This window comes from Accipiter gentilis, chromosome 32, assembly GCF_929443795.1.
Source record: "Accipiter gentilis chromosome 32, bAccGen1.1, whole genome shotgun sequence".
Taxonomy (NCBI): domain Eukaryota; kingdom Metazoa; phylum Chordata; class Aves; order Accipitriformes; family Accipitridae; genus Astur; species Astur gentilis.
In genome coordinates this window covers 12,907,686-12,929,741 of record NC_064911.1, presented here as the reverse complement: position 1 = coordinate 12,929,741, position 22,056 = coordinate 12,907,686, and the positions used below count along the sequence as shown (strand labels likewise).

At 41.3% G+C, this 22,056-nt stretch overlaps 1 protein-coding gene across 2 annotated transcripts in view; it reads right to left on the bottom strand.

Moving 5' to 3' along the window:
- Positions 1-22,056, bottom strand: part of SRPX (sushi repeat containing protein X-linked) — a 49,559-nt gene that overhangs the window by 15,799 nt on the left and 11,704 nt on the right. The window contains exons 2-3 of one of the 2 annotated variants that reach the window (XM_049835361.1): positions 6,953-7,012; positions 307-498 (exon numbers count right to left, since the gene is read on the bottom strand). In XM_049835361.1, coding sequence (XP_049691318.1) covers positions 307-498; positions 6,953-7,012 — 252 coding nt within the window. The remainder of the gene's footprint in view (positions 1-306; positions 499-6,952; positions 7,013-22,056) is intronic. The other variant, XM_049835362.1, reaches the window with a different exon arrangement.

Genomic DNA, 22,056 nt, shown 5'->3' with positions numbered 1-22,056 from the left:
CAAGATAGGCAGTATCTTAAAGGAGCTTTATGGCTCTGTCATAAAATTATTCCCACAAATCAAAATCCCACACTCATAAAATGTTCCTTATCTTTGTCCTCTGCCAAGAGTATTTGCACCATTCATGACACTTATCACGCCATGTACCACTGTAAGATCCTCAGCAACAAGCCAATATACATATCCAAGTATACTGTCAATGTTTAAAATGCAAATAACAATCCCTAGATCTCTGTTTTAAAGGCAAGTTTATTGTCTGCTGAATCTGAGGCACAAGCTGCATGCACAGATTTCACAGCTACTTACGTTTGCAAAGCACTTTCCCAGACCAGCGTTTGCTTGACTGACAAATTAGCTGCTGAGGGCCATGCAGTTCGTAGCCTTTTTGACAGCGAATATCACACCTTGTTCCCAATACATTCTTGTAATATTCCCCTTGAGGTGTCCTGCAGTTTGCATAACCATGTTTCACCTTAATGGGGGAGCACCACGGTGTTTCTAGCACAGAGAACAAAAAACCACTCATAGTACTTCGCAAAATATAAAAGGTCAGACACAAACATAAAATCACTTTATTCAAGGTCACAGAGAAGAAATGGAAAAAAGGTCTTATTTAAAAAGCCACCAATCCTCAAAGTGGAGAAGTAACAGTGGAGCAAGGTGCACTAAGTCTTACACACAAGAAGGTCAGCCCTTCAAAGACTGGCAGCTCTTTTTTATTACAAAAATTAAAGATTGTAGCCATTAGAGTGAGGGGGCGAGGGGGGTCGGCTATGTTTTTTTGTCCATGGAATAAGTGTGCCACCATGTGGACAGTTTAATGACAACCGGACCTTTCCCCCCCTCTTTTTTAAATGAATACATCTATCTTCTGTTTAGTAACAAAAGTCTGCACGCATTAGGAAGACCTTTGGTCTAGCTGTAGTTGTAATCCTTACAACATTTAGCTCTCTCACTGCCCATTTAAAATAAAAAAAATCTGCCATAATAATTTGTGCAGTAAAGCTGAACTCTTTCAAGCTCTCCCACAGTTAGAAAGGGTGTGACTTACATAAATCTTATTGCCAATATGTCAAGCCTGTCTGTATACATCCTTCATGTGTCAGAACAAGCATTCAGGTTTTAAGTACAACTCCAGTTTTGCAAAGTTACTTTCCAAGTTAGCACCCAGGATTAAGCCCGAACGGGAACTTGTGAAGTGTGCAAGAACAGCAGCTCCTTCGCTGTTCTCGGCAGTTCTGCGATGCCACACTGAAACATTCATCTACTCTTTATATCACCAACAAAATAGTCTTCTACTAGAAAATGGGCACAATACCATTGCCATGATTAAATCTGAAGGCAAGTGTCCAATCCAACAGACTAAGTCAGAGCTTCTGAGAAAGATCTGACCTTCTTCCTCTTTTTGGTAGTAATTTTTAGCTTCCAAGGGCAAAATGCATTCAGGCACCATGCATATATTTGACAGCACAAACCCCTGCACTTCCTATTGTCAAATCCTTCAGAGGATATCAATGTTCATTCATGAGCATCCTATATACTTAGCACATAATCAGAAAAGGGAACCCAAGCTGCAGAAATTTAAATCCAGTTCTAAATGTTCTCAAAGATCTGGACTTCATGTGTCATAGTCTTCACCTCCAAAGATGGGTGGAGGACTATCTTTCCCTAATATCACGGAAATGTAGCCTGAAGTACAAGAACCACCTTCTAGTTCCTCCTGGATTCAGTACAGTGACATGGATGGATCTGCCAAGTCAGAGGAAAGATGGAATTTGGCTGGGATTTCACAGCTAATGCTCCTAGCAAACTCATTGGAAAAAGGGAAACAGATGTACATAAAACTGAATCTTTAATAACTGGTCAGGACTACGCTTTAAAATACTCACAATATGGGTACCATCTTCTTGTGAGGATTAAACACCATACTGTGATACTGATGGGTGCAGTATCAAAGAGAGACTTCCCCTTCGCAGCCAAAGCTTCAAAGTCTTTGTTTAGCTTTGACAACAGAGTGCACCAACACAGCCATACTTTTTCTGCAGCAAGCAGCTTCTCACTAGGAGTTTCTTACACAAGGAGTAGCTAAGCCTGCCCCTTCTCAGCTCCAAGAGTTGAAAAGGACATATCGAGAGGGAGGGAGAGAGGGAAGGATTGCAAGGCAAAAAGAGAAAGAGGACAGGTCCTGAAATCCTGTGGGACAATGTGTGACATGCAGGAGGTACATGACAAAACTTTCAAAGCCTGCAAGAAAGATGGAAATAAAAACCCCAAGCAAACTAAACACAGAGTTTTAGCCTTCATCCTGACAAAGTCACAAGAGACATTTAAAAATAATTTCTAGGTCATCTTTGGCAGATCTTCACTTCTAGCTCTTAATTCCTGTAGTCATTATGTACATTTTTCTACATGATTTGGACCAGTTCCTCACAAACAAAAATCAATACAGCCTATTTCTCATACATGGGATATTTATATTCAGTGTACAATGTCTCTCGGACATATTCATGCTTTCCCAATGGAAACTATATTATACACCTACATTTTGCTGTGCTGGTCCTGAATCAACATAAATAGCATCTGAGGACTAGACCAAGAGCATGTTCCTCTAGGTTAGTCTGTTTCTGAAGCAGTTGTATTGTACTGCGACATGCTTATTTTTGTATTTCACCAATCCACATGAAAACCCTTTACAAAGATGTACAAGTGGCATTATTCCCAGTGTCACCAAACAGGCAGTAACCAAGGCATGGGAAACGAGCAGACCAGTCTAACAGCACACAGCAGGTTAGGGGCAGAGTGCAGGTCAGCTTGTTGGCACAGCCACACAGTCATCCCATCTCTGGTTTTTTCCACCTATGGTCCTATTTTCCAAAAGTACTGAATGTCAAATACATCCTCCACTATTTACCTTACAATTATGCAAAGTAGTTTGGTGGAGAGTGGTTTTTGTTGTGGATAGCTTTTTTTGTTAGGTTCTTTTTTTTTTAGAACTGTTTCCTGTCCTTCACCCTAACCTCTATCCCATAGTTACCAAAAGACATTAAAAAAACCCCATCAACTGACTTGGGCCACTTTGTTGAGGGGCTGTATCACAGTGGCTCACATTTCTCATGCTTGCTATGAACCAAATTAAAACTAGGAGAGTAGTTGAGGAGTGTGAGCTAATGGGAACGGAAGTCAATCAGCTACTGCTGCAGTAATGAGTGATGACAGGACCCATCTCTGCAGCCTCCTGAGCTGCCTACCCCACTGCCACTGGTGCAGTCTCAAGCATCACCTCTGACTACTCTCTGGGGGAAGCCACACACGTTGGATTCACAGAGGCAGCCTTTGTCTCATTCACCTCCTGGAGAAATCCTTTTCCTCATCCACTAACAACAGCTTTTCCATAATCACTCCTTCAGTGGTCTCATCCCCCAAACTTCCAACTTCTGTATCACACTTGTTCTTCTCATGCCCTGAGACCCTAAACTTTTTCTTTTTTTTAATTTAGAAAAGTTTTTTCCACTTGCCATAGGATCTCCTTAACTAAAGAGAAGGCCTCAGTTTTTCTGCAGAAGGGTTTAAACCTGAAGTTACTAGGAGAACACTGACTGAAGAGGCACAACAGTGGGGATGAAGACTCAGGTAGGCTGAGCCTTTGCCCAAGCCAGCTACATAATCCTTTAGCAAATCAGTTCAAGGTATTTACACCTCAGGTTTTCCACATATATAATGTGCAAACACACATGGCTGATTTCCTTTGTAAAGGGTGTTAAGACAAATACACTTTGCAACATGATCAAGAGGCTAATAAAAAAAAAAGGCAAAGCAGCTGTTTCAGGTATTACAAATTGCCTGAGTTTTTCTGCTAATTTTTGTGGCTTTAAAAACATGCTTGCCTTGAGTAAACAGCTGCACATATATTTAAAAAAAAAAAATAAAAGTGGCAGCTAACAGCTAACAAATGCAGTTTAATGCACAAACAGAATATTGAATAAGAAAAAAGCCCTTCCTGTAGTGTCGTTGCAGCTATGGTGGTCTACAGAGAGAAACAAAGCAAGGCTCCTAGGGAGGGGTAACACATCTTTTACTGGACCAAATGATATTGTCAGAAAGAAAAACAAAACCAGGCATGCTTTTGGATGCAGATAACTTGATGAGCTTAGGAGGAACATCTGTTTCATCTAAATATTATTATCGTTACTCTGGAACTGAACATGATTAGAAGAAAGTGGGTGAGGCAGGGTTTATAGGGGGGCAAATATCTGGGTTTAGACCAAGTGATAGCACTGAAAAAAACCCCCCAGCTAACTTGAAAAGCTTATGTGCCTGAAAGCACATCAAACGATACAAAAAAGTTTTAGATCAAAGTTTGCTTATATTTAAGCAAAGGCACATATTGGTTTTCAAAGGCTAAGCAGCTACATGGAATATTTGTGGAATATTAGGGCTGGATGGGGCCCTGAGAGGTCACACAAGCTGTTCCCTGCCTCAAGAAAAGATCAGCCGTGTTCCTGAAGGTGTTGGGAATAAGAAAAGCTACAGGTTTCCCAGGCATCTGCTCTGGAGCTTCACCATCTGTACTGGGCTCTGTTCACCTAACTGAAATTTGAGGTTTTAGGTACCAGGACTTATGTAATGTTTTTTTGTTTAACAGAAAGTTTGTGCCATTCCTCAGCAATACAATAGCCTGCGTTATCACTTAGTAGTAGAACATTTCAGAGACTCAGTCCTGTGTTTGAAACCACCGGAAAACAGGCAGTAAGCACAAATAGTTGAAGCCGCTATGTTGCCTCTACAGCTAGGGCTACTGTTTGATCATTACACTATTTGAGAAAACATATAAGGAATGAGGATCATCAAAGCAGTGGCACTAGAACTGTGATGAACACAGGAACTGCTGTATTCGGGAAGCCCTTCCTCATCAAATACGATCCAAGACAGCCATGCCAAGTGGCATGAAGGAAAGCATTTTCCAGAGCATCGTTTCCCCCAACCCTCAGTGCTGTTTAAACGCCAGCCTCAGCTAAGCATTTCCTTCACAAGCAGCGTGCAAAGTGACCAGCCATACTGTTGCTTGCTGGTACACCAGCCAATAGAGCTGAGGGTTCACCAGGGAGGAAGGGAAAATATCTGTAAAAATGCCATGGGCACAGAAAGTGTCAGCGATGTTTCTCTGGAAAGCTGAGCAAGTTGAAAAACATCCAGATGAAGACAAAAGGTTTGGTAGGAGGTCAGTTCCCTCCTCCCCGCAATAAACTGCAATGTTTTGTTTGCAGATGCCACAGAGGACAAATTTGTGTGCTCACTTGCACTGTTTAGGGAATATGTGTGCAAAGAAAAAACAATGCTGCTTACATACGTTAACACCAGTTAAGAAAATTAATTTAGTTATTTGTTACTGGGAAGTTTTATTTGCCGAGCAATGGGCCATACCCAAGATGCTGGACTGCACATATAAGGAGAAGCTCTGAACATAGCTACTCAGCCCATTTTTCCTTGCTTTGTCTTTCTCCACCCCCTTCCCCCCAATACCAACTTAAATAAGTATGCTAATGAAGAGTGAGCCTTTTCTACTCCAGTGCTTTATACTCTTAGATTCACATTGTCTGATCTGCAACATTTGGCAGTAGCGCTTCCAAACTCAGGGTAGTTTTTAATATCTGCGTGAATGAGTCATTATGTTTCACTTACCCTGGTGACATTTTGGCTGACATGAGTATAATCCATTTTGGATCACCATATAAAAGGAATTTATACAGAATCCGCATTTTAACTACTTGCCTGCCCTGGCATGAACTGGCATTGATTTATCTTCATGATCTCTGGAATTCTTTTTCTATGTGTCTGCAGAGGGTTACATGTTAAAAGGCAAAGAAAAATGAGTTTACCTAAATAAAGCTTTAGAGAAATATATCTGCATGTGTTTGAAAGCAAAATTTTATACTGAAGTATTTTACTGGGAGGAACATAAGACATTTATGAAAACAGCAACATAGCCATATGTATGCATCTGTGCCTTCCCCTTTGTTCTTCATAAATGTCTGAATTACTTTATGACTTACCTCTTATAAGGCCCATTGATTCTTTGCAGAGAATCAATAATGTACAAGAAGACACCAATGCCCAGTATTTTCAAGTAATCAGAATGATTACAATTCTAGCATGTTCACAGATTAGTTTACCACAATGAAACACAATTACCATTTAAAGTAACAAATCAAATGCTAAGTTTCTTTACTGTCCAGGCTTCTGAGGAATTTTGGTAGACGAGAGGGGTACTGAGACAGAAGCAGACTTTTTAAGAAAATGGACATAGTAAGTGGAAGATTTACTGGTAGTGGCAAAAAACTTCTGAATCTTGCTGAATGGCAAAATATTCCAGAATAGGGAAGAAAACCTGAATTTGCTTTATAAACACATCAGTCCGTTCACTCATTCATCTAGCTACATAATTTTTTGGGGGGAATGTACACGTTCATTTGTTAAACACACTTCACTTGGCATTTCAGGTAGCAGGTTAACCTGAAATGCAAACAATTTTACGGGGGGGAGGGTGGGGGGGTGGGGAGGGTGGGGGTGGTGTCATGAAAATCACATTCTCTTGCATGTACTTCTATACATTACCATCAGCAGGCCCAGGTTTTGAGTCAGCTTATCATTGATGGTTTTGTTAGGATGTATGAAGAAGAAAGAGAAGCTCTTCCCAGATTTTCATGTTTTAACAACCTGATCTTCCAAGAGCAAAGGCAGTGCAAAAGTTACTTACTCAGGTGCATAAAAGAGTGGTGATCAGTACTTTGTCTAATTTCCATTGTTAAAAAAGCAGAAATTAAATCTTGATCTAAAAATCCATGAGAAAAACCATGGAACTGGATCACCAAGATTTTATAATCCATGAAAAGAAAAAGAACGAAGCTTTCTCTCAGCAATCAGCTGATCCTTAGCACATAAGCAAAGCATTCACCTTTATATCTATTGCGTGCATACACATCTTCGTCATCTTCAAGGGGTGAATATCCCGATCCTACAATACAAAATAGAGAAAAAAAACTGCAGCAAGAAAGGAAATATAAATTAAAAATAAAAGAAAGCTTTGCGAAAAGACATGCAAGATGAGGATGCAATAATCTATGCAATGCCATCAGCACGGGCTTCTCTGAAGCTCAGATTCATAGCAGACCCAGTTTATAGTGAATTTGGAAGGGAAAAATTGATTTGATAATCAAGTGAAATAGTAAATCTCTCTCACTGCTCCTAGAGCAATGTTGTGCAATGCCATGTTGCACAAGTCAAGTCACAGTTCCTCTGCTATGGAAAGCCCTCCTACCATGAAGCTGAGCAGAGAGAACAGAGGAGGTACAGGTGAAGGGGCACATCAAAGGTTTCACTATAAAGTGGTTCTATAGTGTCAGTGGCTGCTAATAGCCATCAGGCCAAACAGCAGAAGTAAAATGTGCATAACTCAAGAACAACCCTCTTTTACAACCTGTATGATCTTCATATCAAGAACAAAACATTGAGGCACATGACCTGCAAACACAAGTTACACTCAAATCAAAAACACAGTTTGGTATCAAGCAGTCCTCTGGGGCTGTTCAAAATAAAGAGATAGTATAGTTCTGTACTTCTAAAAACCTGTGCAGCAGTTAAAAGCTTAAAATAAAGGTAGAAACTGCTTTATAAAAACCAGAAACCATTTGGAGCACCACCATTCAAGTAATTCATCAATAAAACACGGCAGTCAGCAAGAAAGCCTTCAAAATATCCTTAAGCAACATTTAATTAAAATCAGCAGCTTCAGAGCATGAAATCTAGTCTAAATTCTAGATAAGTCTTCTCCAAGAAGAAGAGCTCATACAAATTTCCCCTCCGAGAAATCTAAAAGCCTTACATGCAATAGGCAGGTACTAAGCAGGCTCAGCACTGTGCTACGGGAGCTTCTCACACATGGTATCTCAAATTACAGCTATGGGGATATTTCATCACCATTTGTTGAGGTCCAAGACCATGGTCTGTACAAGCTGCTGCTTCAAGTTAAGCTAAATTAAATAATTCAGGCACCTCAATAAGCTACCAATTTAACGAGCAAAGCACACAAACTTTCTGCAGAAATCAAACCCAAGAGACGTTAATGGCTAGGATGATTTAGCATAAGGATAAAAGAGCTACGAAAACAATGTTTGTCTCCCCAAAATTATTATCAGCATCTGTCAACAGATTCTGTTTCTTATAAAAAACAAACTAAACTGCCCAGAAAGCGGTGAAACTTGACTTCTTACTCTACCAACCTCAGGAAAACCCAGGAGAGAAACCCAGCCCACGCATCTGCAGCTGTTCCACGGAGTAGCTTTAGGGCATAGGGTCTGCCTACAGAAGGGCAGTGCCCTCCACAGCATCAGCCGCAGCACTGCTCGCAAGGGTTCGGACCACCCTAAGACGTGACCCTTCTCTCCCCATTACTTGTGCCTTGGGCACTAACACCCAGGACCCACGAACCAGCCTGCGGCACTCAGTAGCTCCTTCTGGGAACCGCAGGGAAGCAGCAGATGCACGTGCTCCACGTCAAACCAAAATCTTCAACCTGTACTGTAGCTATGTGAGCCGTTGAGACTCCTGCACGTGAAAAACCAGGAGAGCTGTGTTCACATGTACCGTAAAAATAAGCAAAAGCCCACAATTCTCCTTGGGCCCGATTCAAAGCTTGCTGTTATCACTGGGGATCCTTCCACCAATTTTCAGAAGGCTTCGATCTGGAACCTGATGAATTGAACTTCCAAACAGCTTCTCCCCTGAAATGGAGGGCTTTATGTAGAGCACAGGCTTCCTATCACTTAGGAGCCATTTCTCTGCATTTTTTAATATTTATTGTTGTGGTTGAATTTTTGATGCCTAAACACTGACATCTGAGAAACTTCTTAACATAAAAATGTTAAACTTCGTTGCACTTGAAGTCTGACCATATAACATAAAGAGCAAGCTGTGATCCCTGAGGGTTTTGTGAAGACCTTGATATGTAAATGAACACCTCTCTAAGCATCAATTATTCTGTCAGAAATCGGGATACTCTTAGCTAATCACTCAGTTTGAGGGTTATAAAACTGTTATCTCAGTGTTACCACTCTTAATTGTCCAAATTTTAGTGTGCAGTGACTTTAGCATTTAAAATCAGTACATTAGAGCTATGTGAGCTCTTACATATTTGCCTTTCCTTAGACAAGAAATAATTAAATGCTTTTGAAAGTCTTCTAACAAAAATTGGCCTTAAACAGTTATTCACTACTTCTGCCCTGAAACAAGGCTTTGCTCATGGAATTTGACATCTCCCATTTCCAGCTCATTTTCTAGCTCGAAATGAGAAGCGAGTCAGGTTTTTTCCTAACAAGCAACGTTTTGTTACTATTAATAACCACCCCAGGCCTGGCTTGGGAAACCACGGGAGAGGACTCCCATGGATCTCGCTCCCACTTGCCCATGGCCTCCTCTCACAGAGACCCCAATGGCCGACGCCGGCAGAGCCTGCACGACTTGGGGGCACCGAGGGCAGTTTGGGCATCGCCCAGAGGCCTCAGGCCACGCCATGGACATCAGACCTGAGGCGTGTCCCTGAAGAGCTGGTCCGGCTGAGGGAGGACCTACAACACCACGCCATGGCCCCCCGGCACGGCAGCGTCACGTCACCCGGAGGTGCCGGATTTTCTCCTGTCTCCACATGTCCTTCTTCACACGTGCCTGGACCTGGTACTCACCCCTACCTCTCTCCATATTCACCCACACACGTTGCTCCGACAGACCTGTCCTTACCGCGCAAGGCGCGTACGGTCACGTTACACAGTGTCCCGCTGGCAAAACTGTCCTGCTTCAGCAGATGGCTTCCATCCCAGCAGCCATGAGACCTGACCTGGTGCCTCATTCCCCACTGGTGCCACCCCACGAGTGACGCTGAGCAAGTCGCCATTTCATCTTCATTTTCTCAGCCACAAAACAAAGTATTTCTGCTTCACATAGTTCAAAACTAGCTGCCAAGCCACGGAAGGACAAAGCATTGTTCTGCATTCAAAGTGCTAAAATTATCACAGTACAAAAACTGGGTATTTGAGGAAGAATGACAAGAACAACAAGCTGCTTTACAGATGTCCCACATCACAGCTCAGGGTATAGCAGTTTCCTGCAAAAACCAGCTGTGGGGTTTGTTCTGGCAGATGACAAGCAAAATGCACGAAATAACACTTTCATTTTAAGATTAATCTATTATGAGATTAATCTATGGACTTAGACAATTCTGTTTATGTTAGGAAAAAAAGATTTCTTCATTCACAAAATTATCACTACATTTTTATAACCAGGAGATGCACATGAAAGCTTTCTCTTTACATACATTTTATCAGGGCATAGAGTTTTAATGAAACTACACGCAACCTAGCAGAAAACACGTAGCAGTGTCTCTCACCACAAACCCAGTAGTCTGTGAGGAATGAATAAAACCAGGGATATGACTGCCAGACAGGGCAGGAGGAGCTATGACAGTAAGCCAGTAAGACTTCTAATGAAGTAAAAATCCTTGTACAAGAAGAACCCATTGTTAAGAGAACACATTTACTTTTAGTGTTCAAACTGGCAAGCTAATGGGACACTCAGACACACAACAGTTACCCGTTTGCACAAAATCTAAATCAGACCATTTCGGGATCAGTTTTGCCTGTGTTTTGTTGTTGCCAAATCCACTCCCAAGTGTTCCCGATGACAGCCTTCAAGCCAATTCTCATTCAGAAAAACACTTAAGTATCTCCTGAAGTGGTCTCACCAGCCTCAAGGAGACGACTTGTTTAACCCTAAACCCACTCAAAATTGATTACAGATGTTTACGTTCAACATCAAGCATCTGACGAAGTACTCTGCTGCTTTAGTGCCAAAATCTACACCCAGTGGAGGCTGCTACTCTGTTTCTTATGATGGCTCCATTTCCACACTTAGAGCCCAGCATTTGCTCTCCTGGCCAGCTCTCCTTTGGTCAGCTGAAAAAGAATGGGAAGGAAGCAGAGCATACAGCTGCATTCACGAATGAGCTGACACATTTACATTTGCACACAATACAAGAGAGATAAATTAAATACACACAGCCAAACAGGTGTTGAGCAAGATACTTTCTATATTTCTAGGATCAGATCACCCTTTCCTTTGCCTGTTTGTTAATAAGTCTGCAAAAGATTTGAGAGGAGAGTACTTCGATTGCTACACAAGAGTGACAATTTGTCAGCGTTACCTGAGCCAGAGAAGGAAGACAAATGCTATCAGATTGCAGAGGAAGTTTTAAAAGGACTTCTGCAGTCCATTAGTTTTGCTCAAAACCTGACTTTAAGTACATTACTCCTTTGTGCACCACAGATCCCTGAGCAGAAAGACACTATTCCAGACAACAAGATCCCAAACTTCACCACACTTGTCAGGCACACCAATTCAGGCCATGGCAGGCAAAACGTCTCTAATGGGTAGGTAACCTCCACAACAAAACTTTTCAGATATTACATGGTATTAGCCTTTAATTGGAAAACAATCTTTCCATTCTGCCTTACCATCTCAAAGGTCTCCAGAACTGGAAAAGCTATCAATAATTGCTGATCCATCTTGATCTTACAAACAACAAAAAACTTTGCACCTTCTCCAACTTGAAACCAGGCATTTTCTCACTGCATCATATAATTCTGACAAGCAGCAGAAAGGCAAGGTTTAAAATAATAAAAATGCACAAAATAAAAATCAAGACCAGTAGAAGACTTAAAGGTTTCTTTTTAAAAAAGTTAAAAGGAAAAACAAAGCACCAGTAAGTGAGAAACACAACATTAAAGCCTGTAACCACATATAAACCTTAGCACAGTTATTCACTGTAAGATCTTCACCAGGATCGCTGGGATTACCCGCATGGACAAAGGGAATAAGGACTCTGTTGCTCCACTGATGCCCCTGGTTACATGAGTGATTGCAACATGGGCAAAGCTATGGTCGCACACACAGGACTCCTCTCCCCATTGCAAAGATTCACCTGTGCAGGTCTGCTGGCAGAATCAGGGCACAAGAACATAATGCCAAGGCAGGCACTGCATATGCAGCTGTGTACACAAACAACATTTAACATGCTATTGTGCTATAAATCCTTTAGAATTGGGAAAAAGAAGGAATGTGGGCTATAAGAGGCAGAATAGCTATGCAAACTTGTTTTTCCCAGGACTGACATGGAAATTTCTTAACTCTTTTTGAGTTGAAACAACTGAAAATAAGCTATAGGCAACAACAGTGTAGCTCGTGAAACCAATCAGAAACTTTTTACAGTTAAGTGCCTGAACTTGTCCTGTCTCAGGGCAGTAAAAAGGCTACAGCACTTTGCCTGTAATAAGGGCTTTTTGTCTGAACAGCAGTGCTCTTCTCCCTAGTTTAGCACCAGACAGACTTAAGAGTTTCATATCTACTGTACTTACAGTCCTGCAGAATACATTAATAAAAGCTCAGATTTTTTAAGCTATATTATTTTGTCAAGTTACACCACTGAGTTTCTTAAGCCTTTTTATTTTCTATCCCACACTCTTTTGCTTAGGATTTATAAGGATTACCTAAAATTGAGGTACATACTGTAAAAATCATCAGCAAAGTCAACTTTCCACTTTAATGCTCTACTGAAGCTTGAAGTCTTAAACATAGCACCAATTTGGTCAAGAGCTGGCTGAATACAAGCCAGCAGTGTGCCCAGGTGGCCAAGAAGGCCAACGGCATCCTGGCCTGCAACAGAAATAGTGTGGCCAGCAGGAGCAGGGAGGTGGTTGTCCGTCTGTACTGGGTACTGGTGACGCCACACCTCGAGTGCTGTGTTCCGTTTTGGGCCCCTCACTACAGGAAAGACACTGAGGTGCTGGAGCGTGTCCAGAGAAGGGCAACCAAGTTGGTGAGGGGCCTGGAGCACAAGTCTTGTAAGGAGCAGCTGAGGGAACTGGGGCTGTTTAGTCTGGAGAAAAGGAGGCTGAGGGGAGACCTTATCGCTCTCTACAACTACCTGAAAGGAGGTTGTAGCAAGGTGGGGGTCAGTCTCTTCTGTCGGGTGGCTGGTGTTAAGATGAAAGGAAATGGCCTCAAGTTGTGCCAGGGGAGGTTTACACTGGATATTACGAAAAGTTTCTTCACTGAAAGTGTTATCAAGCATTGGAACAGGCTCCCCAGGGAAGTGGTGGAGTCACCATCCCTGGAGGTATTTAAAAGACGTGTAGATGTGGTGCTTAGGGACATGGTTTAGTGGTGGACTTGGCATTGCTAGGTTAACGGTTGGACTTGATGATCTTGAACATCTCTTCCAACCTAAATGATTCTATGAATTTACATAAATATGTATTTCAGAAAAGAGAACTGCAGTTCCAACTTTTTGAACATTGCTGGGAAATGGAGAACAGAAAAACCAACCCTAAAAATACAGTGATAATTCCCAACTTCAGCTGCATGGCAAATTTCACAGAATAACCAAAAGGAAAAAAAGTGGAGGAAAAAAAATAATCAACCAAAACCCAGTTGTAATGACACCCAGTGTTGTCCAGAGGGAAACGACACGAGTTAAATGAGCTTAGATGGCATCTTCTCTGGTCTGCAGGCACTGTCTACTCTTGACACTGGGAGGAAAGGAAAGGCTCATTCCACATATGATCTATCCTTCAAAACAGAGGAGAGCACTTGGGAATTTCTTCCATATTCAAACAGCTGATCAGTTTAAGAAGAGGGTGACCAGTTTCCACCAATAAGTTGAACATCTGGATTTAGTTCCTCCAGTGTTTTGCCTCAGACTTTTACATTCCACAGTACCTGAAGCCATATCAAATATATGATTTTAAAAACTTAGGTTTATGTGCAGCAGACTGTAGAGCTTCTTGCAGTATGCAGGGGTCACACTAAGACCTCAGAAGTCTGGAAGATGTACATGAGGAGGCAGAAGAGGCACCAAAAATGGTCATGACCTTCAGATTAGAGGGCTTTATTTTGTGTGTAAAAATACTTGCACTCATTTTATGATGGTAGTAAAAAAGGAAAGCCAGATTTTTCATCTCATTCTGTAGTGGTTGAACTTTATACCCCAGTTCTGCAAAGCTCATGCTTATATGCCATTGGCTTCGGTGGGATTTCAGTATTTGCTTAAAAACTGTCTGCACACTCAGGTGTTTTGTTGCACCTCATCTGTAAAGCTTAAATATATATATACACATAACATTTATTTCGTTAAAGAAATCAAAGCAGAACAAAGCAGAGGAAGAGTCAGCAAAAACAATTAATAAATAGCCAGAGATACTGATTTGCCTTGAACCTTCCTACAGGTGGGTTGATATAGAAACACAACTGTTATTAATGAACACGTTTAAATGTAGAGAATCTAACAGCAACTGCTCATATTAAGCAGTCTTCAATAGGCATAGTAACTGAAAAGATATTATCTGCCCTCCGCTCTCCTCAAAGGATGTTCCCACTGGCCACACCACTTTTCAGTCCCCTGCTTGACTCAATCAGTAGTCCCAGGTGTTTTTACAATCTATGGGAAAGGAAGTTAAAGCACAGAAACCCAACAACCTTGTATTCAGCAAGAGCTGTGCTAAACTGAGAAGCAGAGGATATCAAGACAGTCATGGCACGTTCCTGAATCCAAACACAGCTCACACATCCAGACCAAGTTAATAATCCTGTGTGCAGTTTAGTAGCCCAGATGATTAAGTTCCAGAGAGGTTTAGAAATTTCCCTGCCTGTATTTACGGAAATACACATGTGGATAGCACAGATTTGAACTTCCATGCACACCCGCAAGCTCCACACCACTGTTGTGCTTCTATTCCTTGCAGGTGTAAGGTCTTTCAGGCACAGAAAGTAATCCCATACCAAGAAGATCCCCTCAGGGCTATACACAGATTAATTCACTGTGTCTCAGTATTGATTAAGATGCAAGCACCATCTTTTAAAGCACAGGTTTTAACTTGCTTCAAGAGAAATGCCTCACACAAGATTCCATCAAAGAACAGTTCTTTCAAAGCCATCATAATCAAAGCACAACTGACATGCAGAACAGAAAGCTTCAGAATTAGCAAATTCAAAAGAGGTCAGAGATGTCTGAAGTTTGCATGCCAGCAGTAGCTTATGCTTTGTGAAATAAAACCGTCCAATTACACAGAAATCACAAATCTGATTAGGAAAATGCAGGCACAGGTTCTTTTCCCAAAAGATAATCTCCTCCCTCCTCCCTTGTCATCTGTGACCTAATGTGACCATGAAGAAACTCTGCAGCTGACACCAAGCCATGAAGGCATTTCAAAACAGATTAATTACACATTAAGAAAGCTATTGCTTTACACAGAAGTCAGCTAATGAAATAAAACTCATTTCATGTGCTGGCAAATACTGTGTGACAAAGAAAACACTATTCCTGGCATAAGGCTTCTTGTTCATTTCAATGAAGTCACATATCTAGAAGTAGGCAGCCATGCCTACACGGTTTAGTCTCACAAAAATCAGTGGTCAGATGAAAACTGCATGGATGCAGAAGTTAGCATTAGTCCAGAAAACTCTGTGAAGTACAATTAACTCTGCTTCCTTTTATGTACACACGTAGATATCTTAGATACAGAAAATCCAAAGCAAAACACTTTCCACCACTGACTTTGGTTTATTTTTCCCTCTGCAGACTGGCAAAAAGTGGAAGTTGTTCAAGTGGCTCTGACTCAACCCAGGCAGAAGTCCTGCAACGCAGCAGCAGTCAAGGGAAAAGCTGGCAGACTTAACAAGAGGCTACAAACGCTTCTGCCAACACACATGTACAGTCCAGGAACCTTAGTGCAGTCATAGGCTGCTTCCAGGTATCTTGTTCCATTGCAAATGCATTTGCTTTTAAATTGTGTCTTTAGGGGTAGGATGAGCAGTGTATTCAAATACTGCTTGCAGTATACACGCATAAAATGACCAAAGGCCTTGCGTAATTGATTTTTAAACACTATTCACTTGAAGCTGTAAAAAAATAATATCCTTCATGAAAATTGTGTCCTTATATTCAATGAAAACAAATGAGGCATTTCCAGAATCCTAATTCTGGAAATTCTAGTTGCTCTGGATTGCTCTTGTGATGTGACATTTTGAGTGATTCAATGGGAAGCAAGGATTTCATCAAATTTTGCTTAAAAATTTCAGAGTTGTAAAATATATATACATATATGTAGCTGGTTTTCAACAGAAAATTTGTTCAAAGGAAATCTAGACAAAAGGGTGAAATATATGGATGAAAGGCTTCTATTATTGAAATAAAGTGTTGACTTCTGTGGAAAAAAACCAGCTTGATGGGCTAATAAAGATATACTTGGGAGCTGACATTGGTAGATCTTCAAGAGAAATATCAGTCATCTCCTGTGTTTTTCCTTATCTCCCACACAGGCCACATTCCCTTGATCGTTGAACAGTACAACCCACAAGGTACCACAATGATTCATCAAGTAGATGGGCTATGGGGGTCAAGCTGGGAGCTTGGCTCAAAAGGAAAAATCTGAACGCTACGTACATGAACGGTGCTCTCATGAAATGCTGATTTTTGCTTAAGGAACTCTTCAATAAATAATGCTAAAAAAACCCTAATGGCAGCATTTCTCTTTATGATCAGGAACAGTCACAGTGCCACAGACTGTTAACCAAAGAAAGGACAAAGACTATCATGAACACCAAAATGTAAATCAATTCAGCTGAACAAAATGTACATTCTTTAATCAATAGGTTTAAGGAGGGTAAACACACCGCACCGCATTACATCTACATAAAATACAGCTACCACAGCTGCATACTGCATGATAATATATCTGCTATTCTGAGCACGTGTGGTCTAAGCCAGAAGTTAAGCGTATCAGAAAAGCAAAGCCTTCATTATTTACAGCAACTATGGGGTTGTGCATGGAAAATACAGACAGCTGTTGATATAGAAGAATTTGTACTCTGTGCTTGACAAACTACAAGAGGCTCTGCAAAGGCTGTCCACACGTTGCCCGTGGTCTGCATATCTGTAAGCGTTACTGGTTTCTTTGCTGCTCTCACATGGCATGGTCCACCTGTAATACTTGTCTACAGCTAAACATGGACTCTGTCCCATCCTGTCAGACACCAGCTCATCTCAATTATTCACAGCTTTGTCACTAGTCAAATGGACTACAATAGCCTAATTTACATAAGCACCAAGTTCCAGACAATTAAGTAAATTCCAGCTATTTTATAAACCTGCAGTACGCCTCCACCTGCCCTCTGTTTTCTAGGCTAGCTTCTCACAGCACTTCTACTGCTGACGTGTATTTGGCCCTCTTCTCCACAGTGGTTTAGCAGCCTGAGCTGAGAATTGCCCACCTGCATCCTGCTAGCAACCCCTCCTCTTCTGCTAGGACTTCGGAGATTGTGTGACCCCCCTAGACAGATGTGTGACCAACACCCAGAGGCACTCTATTTCCAAAGCTGCTTTGCTGACAGATCTTACTTACACATCCTAATAAAAATAAACTAATTTAAAAAAAAAATATCAAATTGATGTGTGAATTTGGAGTCAGGAGAGAACAATGGGCTGGCAGGGACCTTGAGAGCTTTTACCTCACTGAAGGCAAGCAACATGGGTCTGTTGACAGCATCGTTCAGCTGTGCGTACCTGGTCTCATCAGAGTTTCCTAAAAGCTGGGATGGCTGGAGTCCTCCAGGAAACCAGATAAGCTGCATACTGGTGAAGTCAACAGCCTCACACAACAGTTGCACTGACTAGTCTGCCTCCAGGCTACCTGAAAGGGTGAAAGACTACCTCAGATGCTGGGATGAAACCCTGTTCAGATGAACACGCTTTGATGCCGCAGTGGTTTCCATCCCTGATGGCAGGGCACACCTCCATCAGGATAGCAGATCCTGGGGACAAGCCCCCACCTGTGGCACAAACTCTTCTAGCACAAAGGGCTCTCATAGGTCATCACTACCTTCTACGCTAAGCAGAAGCAACTGGGGCTTCTGGTTTTGGTGGGGGTTTGTTTGACTTCTCTCATGAAATCTATGGAACGTGAGTTTATAACAAATCGAGCCTGAATTACACATAAAGTCCCACATAAACAAGATGCTTCGAAGGCTTCTTCAATGGGCAAAGGATGAGAGGACTGGGTACATTGTGGGCAAGCGCCCCATTAGATGCACTAGAAGACTGCAAGATGGAAAAGCAAACTGGGACCCTGAAGAGGCAAACAAATGCTACCACTTATAGATAAGATTGTTATCTTTTAAGATCCAGAAAAATAATTCCTGTGAACATACTTCAATATGCTTTTTTCCCCCCTTATATTAAGATATTATAGGGTCTTTAATGAAGGCCTACAATTTAGGAACAGATTGAAAAGGCAGAAAAACAGGAGGCCACTTACAGAAGGCCAATAAGGGACTGAAAGAGGTATTACTACTGGTAACTAAAGAGGTAGAACTACTAGTAACTGGTTAGTAAGTAAAGAACATTTAAGCTGAAAGTCTCCTTAATGACAGGTTCCAGTAGACCTTGGGGTAACTTTCCAAAGGAAGAGATTGAAAACTAATCCTGATGTATTCTGAATTGGTGACAGATGGCAGAAATATTTATTTTTTTTTTTAAATGCTGACACTGGAAACTGGCACAACGCAGTATCTAACTTTTAATACTACAGCACCAGATACACTGCTTTTCTCTCTTTATCCTTGATCCTCTCTTTACCCTTGAGTCATGTGTTATTTCTGATGCTCTGCCATTTTAAAAATATTTTTCAGATTTTATGAGGAGACTAAAAGAAAGGCTCCCTAGGAAAAAAACTCAGCTCTAAGTATCAGACACTACACCAACACTTGAAAACTAGCATCAGGAGCTGCCTATAATCCATAGGAAACTGTCCAACAAGTTCCTAGAAAACAGAAGGGGAGTGGAAAAAATGTGAAGTTACTGACTGTGATCTCCTCTTGCTCTTCAGTAAGTGGAGTCACACAGTGTCAGAAGTGACACAGAACTACAGTAAACCCTATGCTGGCAGCAAGCTCCCTTGAGGACTTCTCCCCTGTGCAACTTTTCTTTACCTTCTCTGCTTAAGTCATGACTTTAAAAAAAAGTATCTTCTGTTGTGGCTCACTATCCTCAACTAGCTCAAGCAGGACTTCTCCCCAAGTTAGCTTCAACTTTGTCAGCCTGCATTTTCTCACTAGTTACCTTCTTATGCATAAATATGACTGTAGTCCCCAAGTCTGTCACAGCATACTTTACTTCTCACTTCCATGTGAGCAGCTTCCTTTTAGAGAAATTAGAAGCATAAACACTGGTTTACAAAGTCCCTGCTCTAGAAAATTTGTTATTTTATCCACAACACCTGCAAACACCCTGCAAACAGATGAAAGCATTAAGGGCTGTTGGCATTAATACTGGAGGCCCTTCTTGGAAGAAAAATAGAGACTTCCAAGGACTCCAGGACTACTTATGCTTTACTAGTGCTTTGCAAGGGTAGCATGAAGGAGAAAAAGCAAGCATTACACTAGGGAGGAAGAGCTCAGAGCCATGTAGGGCAGTCAGCAGGTCAAAAACTGAACAAAGACAACAGAAAAAGAGGTGGAATAAAAAAACCACAAAAACAAACACAAAACAAAACCTCACAAAAAGAGGTGCAGAGGAACTTGAAATTTAATAGCAAACTAATCAATTGAAGGAAAACAAGGAAACAACTGCTGTCAAGACTTAGGAGGTAGGAATTTAGTTTATTTCTGAAGACTAATATTAAAAACAGCTTCAAAACAAACAGTATTTAATATGGAGTCCACAGCCAAAAGCACAGAAATTGTATAAACCAAGTGATGAGAATTGGCTTGCTCATTTTGTTTAAAATAATAAATGTTAATCATATCCTAAGGTAGATTCAAAGGTTCTTCTGCTACAGCCAGCATAAAATAATGCTGATTAGATTTTAAAGGAACACTTGAGATACTGCCCCCAAACCCTTGCTCATTTTTCATTAATATTCACGTCAGTGGCAACTCCCAATCAGGATATTCTCCAAGTTCTCACGTCCACTGAAAACAAGAGGTTAAACAAGTTTCCTTCCTGAAGAGTGATTACCAAGGTTGTTTGTAAGGATATTGGCTTAGATGCTCCAGTTCCACTAATGATACATGCGTATCACAGAAGTCACAAAAGTATTACAAAAAAATACACTGTATTGATGGCTTTAGATACAACAGACTTTGATCTTTTGGCGATTCTTTTAAACTGTATCTGCTGAAATTACATGATTGGTGAGAAGCATTAGCTTTATATTAAAAATATAGCCATACTGCCAAAGACAATGCTCGGAAACTTCAAATGCCCCAAACTAGAAAGTAAATAAAAATAAATCAACATAAAATTCAATTTCCTCAGTCTTTGGAACTCTAACTGCTGGTTTAAAGCAAAAAGAAACCTGGCAATACCAACATAATAACTTAAACAAAATTAATGACCCCAACACACCGAAACCACATTTCCAGAATTACACCCTGCTTCTTCAGGACAGGGAAAAGGGCAGTGAAAATCTATTGCCACTACCAGAAACAGCAAAGGTGACTGGAGCACCTAAAAGGGGACCCTAAAAGAAACCTTTTGGAGAGAAGAGGAGCATCTTGCAGTAAATGCTGTGGGCTGCTTCTCCTTTGCTAATCCAGTCCCAGCTTCGGCAGAGCCTCTGCACTGCTCGGCCAGGCAGTGAGCGAACCGAGGATGCAGAACGGATGGCCACGCTCTGGGTCCCTTTCGTTAAGGGAAGGCTGACGCCTAGCATTGATGAACAACATCTGGCAGGAATGACCAGCTCTAGCAAGCAAGCTGGCAGAGAGCTTCAAATTACCAAGGTCAGGGTTCACTTAACATAATTAGGATATAATCCTTTAATAGCCAGTTCTATGAATTTTAGTTGTCCACAAAGGCAGTTTAGTCAAGTTTCATAAGTGTCCTGAAGATGGCAAATAGAGGCTCTCAGAAAGAACAAGCCAAACTCACAGCAGAAGAGATATTTTAAAATAACAGATTTATGGATTTGTTTGTATTTTTGTCACATGAAATTTCTTCTGAGTGTCAAAATATTATGCTGTTCAAAGAAACTAGGGACATACAGCAAAGATCAGTTGTTTTGTCTCATGAAGACAAGACAGAGATGCCATCATATTTCTCACCATTTCCTCCTCACAGAAGCATAAAAGTCTGAAAAACTGACTCATGAGATTTCAGGGCTTGCCATTAAAGGCAGACTGACAACCTGCAAGTTTGTCATACAGACTGGAGATAAGGATGTAAAAAGGGAGCATGTCAGACATGCTGGCAACTAAAAAAGAAAAAAAGTTATTAATCCACAGAAAAAGTACTAAGCTAGTACTAATTCTCACAGAAAAATGAAACCATTGCCTAAATTGTTACTAAGAATTAATACACTGTAAATTATGTGGAATTTAACCCAAAAATCCAGCTGGAGGTCAAACACATTAGACATATCGCTCCCCGTAACGCTCACACCAGCTCCAACCCTGCCAGCCCCTCGCACATCAGGGCCCCTGGCTTGGCCTCAGAGCCACTCTGTCCCTGCAGCGGGAGCTGGTCCCCATCCCAGCTCTGCTCCCTGCCTCCGGGCTGCTGGGGAAGGTCCCTGTCCCACTGCCAGTCCTCATGGCACCATGACAGCCCTAACCCTGAAGTCTTCTACGTGGAAATGAGAAATTCAAAAGCTTCAACCCCACCCCCCCCTTTTTTTAAAAAAAAAATAATCAAAAAATATCAACTCCACAGTTTTCTATGTATCTCAACCAGGCATGACATTTCACAAAAAATAAATACAATCTCTTCAGGTGGGGAGCCTGCACAGCTTTTAGAAAAAGCCTTAATGATTTGGACCACCCAGACACAAACAAGAAATCAAATGCTCGGGTTCCTTGATTTAGTGCTCTTGCCTTCCATTTCAAATCTGATCCCGTGTCATTAAAAACGGTGAAAGATTTGACACGGATTTCCACTGCAAACAGACGAAATAATAATCA